General features: G+C 36.7%; 1 protein-coding gene across 1 annotated transcript; it reads left to right on the top strand.

Moving 5' to 3' along the window:
• The first annotated feature begins 1,412 nt into the window (after window positions 1-1,412).
• Window positions 1,413-8,549, top strand: PTP4A1 (protein tyrosine phosphatase type IVA, member 1). Its single transcript, XM_017739293.1, has 5 exons — window positions 1,413-1,992; window positions 3,489-3,581; window positions 3,962-4,092; window positions 5,689-5,763; window positions 6,943-8,549. The coding sequence occupies exons 1-5, from the start codon at window positions 1,888-1,890 to the stop codon at window positions 7,058-7,060; spliced, it is 522 nt and encodes a 173-aa protein (XP_017594782.1). The 5' UTR covers window positions 1,413-1,887; the 3' UTR covers window positions 7,061-8,549.
• Window positions 8,550-9,270: the final 721 nt, after the last annotated feature.

Genomic DNA, 9,270 nt, shown 5'->3' with positions numbered 1-9,270 from the left:
TACTCTGTTGACCTGTGACTTAAGAGGATCCTTCTTACTCTTTTTCTATGCTTATTATACTTAGAGTTCTTGCTGTCTTGCAAGTTGTTAAAGATAAAAACTGAAGTAGCTTTTTTACAAGAGCTGGCAAACTTATTCCTGTAGTCTACATCACTACCAGGTGATGGTAGTATCTCTGGAGTGGCAGCAAAGTGGATGTGAAATTGTCATCTTAGTTTCTTTCTTTTAACTTTTTTCTCGTGTTTATTAGCAGGTTGGGGTTTTCTTGTGTGCTTCTTTATTTTGTTTGTTTTTTACAAGTCATGCCTGTGACATAACACGCATGTTAAAACTCTTACCAGGAAGCTGTCTGAAAACATGAAAATAAGTTGACTAATCAACATAATTTTTTCTGCTAAGTATTTGTAGGATTGATTATGTTTCTCTCTAATACCTAAGTATATTTAGTGGACATGTGGTTCGACTTGTACCTCTCTTTTGGAAAACAGAACTTGCCTCTTCTTCCCACCTGTTCCCTAGGCAGGTATAAGCAGGAGCACTGGTAAAGTAGCTGGGCACAGAATTAACGTGTCTGCTGTAAGGGTTCCACGGTGCATACAAGTACATATGGGTCGTTCATTTGCAGCATCTGCAAATAAATACACAATTTGGAGCACTTAATTTGCTATCTTAATTCCTGGTTGCATCTTGCAGTAATTATATATATAAATTTAACCGTAGCTAAGCAGCATACCACTGGACAGGAATTATCTGTTCAATAAACTTGCTATATATGTTTTTAGCTAGGCTATTACTGCTATCTCAGTATATTAATGAAGTCATGGTGTAAAAAGACTGTTAAAAGCATATAAGGTTGCCATTGATCTTCAGCCTTTAGTGTGTGAAATGTTTCTTAGTTAGAAATCCATGTGTCTCAAAAGCCTCTGTTCAAAAGCATACATTGTATTGCTAGGCCACAAAGACTGCATTTGCTTTCAAGGCCTCCTGTTTGAGTCAGGTGGATTTATACGCATTTTTTTTTCTGTAATTTTAGGCACTGTAACTTTAGTAGATGTTGTGATGTCTCTCATTTCAAAATGGAAAAGGCAGTTGTATGGGTATCCTGGAAGAACTATTCTTTTTATAAATATGGGAGTTCTTAAAACTTGTTGCTATGTTAAGCACAAATGAAATTGGTATTTTAATACATTATGGGATTTGGTGTTGCAAAAACCCTACATGGAAACTTTGTAATAAGTAAATGTATTTATTTTCAAGTAATCCATGTTAAGAAAGGTAACAGGATTCTTACACAGACCTAATTCTTGGAATAAAAAATAAACCTTGTGAAACTGCTTAGTTGCTGTGTTTTTATTTTTTCATTTTGTAAAGCTTGATGTCTTAAAAATAACCTTGTTTCACCTGTACTCATTATGCTTTCCCTCCCCCCCCTCTTTTTACAGCAGTTCTGTGGTGTTCTTGGTCACACATTTATGGAGTTTCTGAAGGGCAGTGGAGACTACTGCCAGGCACAGCACGACCTCTATGCAGACAAGTGAACTGTAGAAATTCATTACTACTCCACCAAGAAGCCCCCCTAAGAGTGGTTGACCAGGATAAGAAGTGTTGAATTGAAATTGGCAGAGCATTTAACAACGGAATTCAGACCTGGATGGGGTAAACCTCAGTGCACTGCCTTTCTTTTGCCTCAGTATTACTGGATTGAAGAATTGCTGCTTCTTGTTAGGAGGTTCATTTCATTTCCCATTGCTCCCAACTTCATACTTCCAAGCACTGAGAATTTCACGTGGAGTATAGTGAAGTAGACTTCAGTTTCTCTACATCACTTCTGTATTGGAATTTTTTTTAATCCTTTCATAATCTTGTTGCATGTTTAACTAAATCAATATGGCCCGAATGAACCGCCCAGCTCCTGTGGAAATCACCTACAAGAACATGAGATTCCTGATCACACATAATCCAACCAATGCAACCTTAAACAAATTTATAGAGGTAAGGCCAGTACAGAATTCTTACTGATGTATTTTTTTAATGCTTGAACAGCATGCTGTATTTAAAATTTCCTTTACTAGATGATAACTGGTGTGAAAACCATATGAGGAGATACTGAGGCTGTATATTGATTTTTTTTAAATATTGGTGCTATGCTTCAAAGATCTGCAGACAAATCTGTTCATGTATACTTTGGCCTCCACAAACATCATTCTGAGAGGGAAGCAAAGTAATAATTATACTGTCTAGTACATGGTACATTAAGTACATTGTTTAGGTTTGAAAACAGGAATTATCTAGCAGAGTTATGTGTAGAACAACACAAATATCTCTTAGTGGTAGGAGCTCACATTCAGACTAGACTGAAGTGGTGTAACATTTCCTTGCACTTGCTGCATAGTGATACATATTGTGGGTCAGAACCTTAGAAACAAGTAACAGGATTGCAATATGCTTTCACTGCCTAGCTTCCTTCACTATTAGCAGATCATGGTTTTAGTGTCGCTTAAGAGGATCCTCTGTGTCATAGCATCTACTTGAGTGAAATTTGTGGCATCCAGAGGCTTACTCTGCATCCAGAGCTGCTGAAGCTACTTTAAGTGCGTTGGTACATGCTACTGACTAAAGCCAGTGGCTTGGCATATATTGCTAGTACTGAATTTATCATCTAAACCACGTATTTAGCATGTTGGAACTATAAAGTGCATGGTTGTATAAAGTGTGTGTGTATGCTAATAAGTTCCTTTCAAAGCTACTTTGTGGGAAGGTCCAAGTTTGCCAAGTCCCTCCTTAGTAAGATTTTAGGTGTACTACAGCTACTTCTGCATTTGGTGCAGGATTATTTACAGGAAACAGTGAGATAACATTTGCTTGCCTTTATACTCTCACAAATATATTAGGTATGCTTAGGCAATGCTTTAGTCATTACCGTGCCACTTGCAGTGTGACTGATGGGTTGGAATGAAGAGGGATTGCTTTTTCTTTTTTTAATGTAGGGTAACAGCAAAATGGAAAGCTTAATTTTGTTATGACAACTCGGGAACTGGAATAATTCATTGTCCTGTTCTTGTAACTCTTAACATTAAGTGGTCTAGCAAACCTGTTGTTTTAAGCAGAGAGAGAGAAGGGGAGGACTTGAACTTCGCTCAGAATGCTTTTAGTGAAGTATGTAGCTTTGCAAACCAGGAAGCTTCCTGTTCCTTTAAAATGAATGATCTTTTGGATCTGGATCTGATCTTAAAGGAAAAAAGTCTGATCCAACATAACAAAACTTAGTCTGCAGATTAAGACTATGTTTGCAGAAAACCTTAAAGTATTTGGCATTAGCACCCAAGATTTTAGTCTTTTCAGCTTTCTGTGTTCTTTGCAGCATGTTAAGCATTTGCATGAGTTTACTACTGAAAATTTTGGAATGAGTTATTAAGTTAGCTTATCAAGAAAATTAAATGGTAAGTGAAGCTACTTTACTCTTACAATTTTTTTTTTTCACTCCCTAGGAACTTAAGAAATACGGTGTTACCACAGTGGTAAGAGTGTGTGAAGCTACTTATGACACTGCTCCGGTGGAAAAAGAAGGCATTCAGGTTTTGGTAAGTAGTGTAGAAGCAGGGTTCAAAGCCAACCTATTTCCTGCTTCACCCTGCCCCCTTCTCCAAAAAAAGATTATTAGACACCACCTTGTTAATTCTTATGAGTGTATTCCAGCAGCTGATGGAGGAAAAAGATGTGCAGACATCTTTTCTTGTAAGGAAAAAAGGTTCAAGTTTCGATCTAAATCATATGCTTAATGAGAACTGATTAAAAGGAAGGTATTTGTAATCTTGCTTATAGTTACACTATTAGAGAATTGTAGGTTTCAGTGGTTTCCTTAGCTGTCAGCTCTTTGTCCATTGTGTCCCTGTCTTTTTTTGCCTATGCATGCAGCTTACAAGAATTCTATCTTTTATGTATTTGCAATCCCGTTCTCTAGGACTGGCCCTTTGATGACGGTGCTCCACCATCCAACCAGATTGTTGATGATTGGCTAAACCTCCTTAAAGTTAAATTTCGTGAAGAACCTGGTTGTTGTATTGCTGTACACTGTGTTGCTGGTCTTGGAAGGTGGGTGAAGCTTTAAAGATTTGTTGAATTGTCATCCCTGGTCAGACTTGTTAAGATCTAGTGCAAAAGTTTATTTGAGGCAAATGTAAAACAGTCATGTATCCAGTATTGGAGTGACCTCATGCTTAAAAGTAGTTAAGATGGCAGGAAACTTGTATGTATTTATTAAAGGTCTTTAGGTCAAGAGATGATGCTTCTGTCACAGCTCTCACAAAGTCTACAGAATTAAGTTAACAAGTATGTTCTTGTACCCAGTATATTGATGAGTGTCCCACTGATATTTTTGTCTTTTTTTCCTAATGGATTTGTTTTTTGGTGACTTGCCTGCTTCCTCTCCATCTCCATTTCAGTAGTATTGCCAGTATCCTTGAACCAAGGGCATTGTAACTGTTAACCGCAAACAAGTGGGTGGTTCTGGCACATCAAGACCAGCTTTCATCCACCACCTATTTGGGGGATGAAAAGTGTTTTCCAAAGTCCCAAAGCTGTTTGTCTCATTGCTAAGTGACATGAAAATTTCTAGGGATAATGCTAAATATTCTCCTCTTAGCCCTGTTTTTTCTTTCTGCTGGCACTATCTTAAATACAGTTCAACAGATGTGAGAAAATAATGGTTTTTCTACTGTTGTTCAAGACTACCTGGGAACTAGATCTGATCAAAAAGGAGCTGATATATTCTAGCCATGGATTTCAGCATGTCCAGTATAAAATTGAGGTTTCTGGTCTTGTCCGTAAGCCTGGCTTATCCACTGCATTGTGGCTTCACACATAACAAAGTTCACCGTAGTGATGAATGTTACCAAAACAAGTCCTCTTCTGCTGCTTAGAATGATACCAGTTGGTTTTTTGTCAGAACTGGGCAGGTAATTAGTTGAAAAGGTGGTCCTAGCTTTCTAGTATGTAAGTTTTCTTTTAAATCCCTGAACATACAAAACCACTTACACTTACCAGTAGATGCACAAGTCTTTTGCTAGTGTGTGGCATGAGGTTTTGCTTTGATTTTTTTTTTTGGAGTCATAAATTGCTAAGGTATTTGAGCTTGATTTAAGTCAAGCTTTTCTAACTGAAACTTGATTCTGTCAGAGGAAGAACACCGTGGCAAACAAGGAAATCCTCAGGGGAGTGCAGCAGCCTGTGGATTGCATCTGTTCCTAAAACTTGTAACGCTAGTTCTAGGATTTGTCAGTTCTTATTGAACTCAGCCCCTCTTCTGACTTCTGCTGTGGCATCCTGACTGCTTCTAATGATGACTCATTGTGGAGAATAGAAACCCATATGCAATTCTTCCTCAGAATCAATTGATTTAAAACAAATGGTTAAAGATGACTTTCATTTTATTCCTGTTGTCCTCTCCTGTTCCTAAAGTCAGAAGAATGAAGCTAAGGTGGACCAGAGTTAATTTAAACCCCTATTTAAACGAGAATGGCTAACTCAAAACCAGGTGATTTAATGTCTCAATGAATGGAGAAATGCCTTCTGCCTTTTCTGCTTTCCCAGAGAAGAAACTTCAGATATGCGGAAGAGAGAACTGGGTAAATTGTTTTTCTGAGTATGCTTTGACAAAAGCTAAACTGATTTTATTTTTTTTTGAACCAGAGCTCCAGTCTTAGTTGCTCTTGCACTGATAGAATGTGGAATGAAGTATGAAGATGCAGTGCAGTTCATAAGACAGTAAGTATGACGCATATAGCTATTCCCAAGATTCAATATGTTGATACATCCTTGGGTAGTGAAGGAAATTCTGAGTGTTACTCTTGTCTTTGATGCCTTTTTTTTTTTTTTGGTAAGGTATTTAATTTAGTACGTCTGAAATTGTACTGCACAGTCAGTGTTGTAGGACTTGGACCTGTGGAATGGGTATTTTCCTGGTGAAACCAGAAGCGGTACATAATTATTTGAGGAGGTTTTATAAAAAACCAAAACAACCATTAACAAATCTAACTTTCAGTTAGATTTGCAGAGTTTTCTTTACTTATTTTATATATGAAAGACAGAATACCTGTGGAATTTAGGTTCTGTTTTCTAGCCAGAACTAATACTCGTTCATGTTGATGGATCCTTCCTTCTTTATTAGATCAAAGTGTGCTGTGAAGTTCTTCCTAGTCTTTTCTGGTGGTCTGCTGAAGGCAAATAATTCCTTGGATTTTTTTAATCAATGTATATAAGTTGGATGAGAACAGTTTTAGTCTCAAAGTTTTAATTTCTCAGGATTCAGCTATCTTTAAAAGAAGCTGCATCCATTATAAACAGTAACAGAATACTTCTTGCATAATTGCAGGCCTTTGAAGAATTAAATTCAGCTTGTACTGGTTGTATATGAAATGAGGAATAGGAAGCCAGGTACATACTCCAAACGGTCAGCCAACATGTACCTTTTTTTCACATATTTATGGTTTGAGAAAACAAAGCTTAATTTCTGTTCAGCATCTTATTATGGGAACTTAAAATATTTATTTACTTTCTTACTATCGTAGTATTCTTCATAATTATTTTAAGAGAATGAATAACTTCAGCTCTAAAGAAGACCGTCTTGTATCTGCTCTATAGCTTCCTTTTAAAGTTTCTTCTAAAGATCTTAATGTAAAATCTCTGGCTTGTGCTTATCATAGGCTAGAACACTGTCCAAAATGGTATGTACTCCTTCGAGCCTGTGGTCCAGTGAGGTATTTGTGAAAGGAAGCTACCACCCTCTTTCCTGGCACTTAACTTCCAATTATCCCTGTTTTGGTTACCGCCTTGACTTAAAGGTGGCTTTTTTAAGTGACCTAAAAATATTTTTCTCTGATTGGTGATACTATTTCATTGGGCAGTAGCTAATGTTCTGTTTAAAATCTGTTTTTCTCCACCTAGGAAGCGGCGTGGAGCTTTCAACAGCAAGCAACTTCTGTACTTGGAGAAATACCGCCCCAAGATGCGTCTGCGCTTTAAAGACTCCAATGGTCACCGAAATAATTGTTGTATTCAGTAAAGCTCAACAGCCTATAGTACTTCTTTGGAAATAAAGGATGGAAACTAGAATTAAGCAGACTGCATTCCAAAGACATCAGTCTGGTATTTTTAGTAGTAAAGGAAGCTTCCTTAGGAGTATTTATTAGGCTAAAGGCTCAGTAGAAATGCAACTTCTACGTTTAGATAAATATCTGTCTATTTGGAGACCCAGTAAATGTTTTTGCTGTACCCTGTTTCTGAGCTGTCTCCTTGTTCATTAATTATCGGATGAAATACCCTTTAATCATGCCATTGAGTCTTACTGACCTAGTTTCAACTGCTAAAAATTGGGGTACTAAAATAAATCAATCTGTAGAGAGATTAGGTGCCAAAACACCCAGCATATCAGCTACATGTTTCTCCTTAAAATGAGCATAGTTCTAATGATGTGAGAACTAGCAGCTTATCTGGACCTTACTATCTTTTTTTCAACAGTCATTTCAATATTGAAGAATATGGCCTCTAAAGTAGTCTTGCCTGCTCACTGTATGTTTTTGTCTCCCACAATCGCACTAGAATTATCAGGATTTGCACAGTCTGTCTTTTTAATACTATGAACTACAGCAGTTTTTTACCCCTGCATCTGTACTTTTCTGTTACCTGAACCTCTCCATTTTACAAGTCATTACTCTAGTTATTCATGTAGAAGATCTTTTAAATTGTACAGAAGCACACAAGTCTTTAATGTCTCCAGACAAAAAGCCTTACAGTAAAATTAATGTTGGCACTTCATGTGCAACTTAACAGAGGGCCTGAAAAGGTTGGGAGGGGCTATTTAATATTTCTAGTAAAATGTTGCCTTTGTCTTGTGCAGGAAGTATAGAATATGCCCTTTACTTTAGTAAATATTTTTTTAAAATGTAGAAATGCTTTGTTATTGTAGCTAAAAATTCTTAATCAGAAAATTTCTGAAAAATCTTGTAGTTTTCTTTTACTGTACCTATTGAGAGTTGTTTACCAACTATTGCTTTGTTGAAAGTGTGATCTTTTTCTTTTCTTTTAGTTTTTCCTTCTTGAGTTTCTGCTATGACTTGGGCAGACCTCTGTAATATTTTGTATGCCTTTCAAGCTGCGTAACTTAATATTTGGATACTTGATAATTTGTTTTATTATGTAATTGATAAAATGGTGATGTGTATTAATGTTAGTTCAACCATATATTTATACTGTCTTGGGAATGTGTGGTTATAGTTCTGTGGGAGAAATACTTTTGCCAGTGTTCACCAGCTTGTAAAATCTAGTGCGAGAGCTTAAAACATCTAAATAAATACTGAAATGCACTTACGAAGTTTGCTGAAATGCTCATCACTTTCACTTATTTTTGTGTACTTTGTCAGCAGTCGAGGTGCCTAAATTCAGAATCTAGTCAGGCATCTGTTTTCTTCTTTTTTAAATCTAGGCCTGAGTGTTCCCTTTGCTGTAATGTTTGCTGTTTGTTTTACTCATAAATAAATGTGGACAAATATTAATGGCAGAAAGTACAGTATTTCTTAATGTAGCTTACTTGTGACTTGCTGTCCCCAGTACTGAAACAGGTTACTTGCTTAGTGTTCTTGGAGCTGTTTTTGCAGTAAAGCAGAAGAGTATATATGCATCAGTAAAGCTTGGAGAATGCTTAAATCAGTACCATTAGAATTCAGGTAAAAATAGTATGATAGTGTGCTTCATTTGTCAAGACTGAAGCTGTGTACAAACAGATGATGTCCCAAAAATTGTGTGAGCAAACACATGTTATGTGAGTTTCCAGAGTGGTGACTAAATTTCCTGACGAGAACTGGAAGGTGCTCTTAGTAGCCAGCTGAGGTGATCAATGCTCATATCTGCTTAAACTATGGTTATACATCTCTTCATTTCTAAACAGTGAGGTGGGAACATAGTACCAGTCAATGAGATTTCTGAAGGATTGCTTCTGGAAAAGTTACAGCCTCATAAAGAGCACTGTATTATTTAAAAATGCCTGAAAGAACATAGCGCAATCTTTAAAGTAGTAAAATAAACTTTGGATCATCTTTCCTTTGGAAGCTGAACATGGTTTAAAAGGTATTTTGTTTAATGGAATACAGCTTCATTTGACTGAGGAAATTAGATCTTTTGGAATGACATCCAAAGTCAATGTTTCTGTTGTCAAGATGGACTAGATTATAGGAACAATGGCAAAGACAAAATCTTCACAAATGCTGTAACTTGTCA

Source organism: Corvus brachyrhynchos, unplaced genomic scaffold (assembly GCF_000691975.1).
Source record: "Corvus brachyrhynchos isolate BGI_N302 unplaced genomic scaffold, ASM69197v1 scaffold136, whole genome shotgun sequence".
Classification (NCBI taxonomy): domain Eukaryota; kingdom Metazoa; phylum Chordata; class Aves; order Passeriformes; family Corvidae; genus Corvus; species Corvus brachyrhynchos.
Note: the sequence above shows the minus strand (reverse complement) of the source record. Positions and strands in the feature narration are given on the sequence as shown.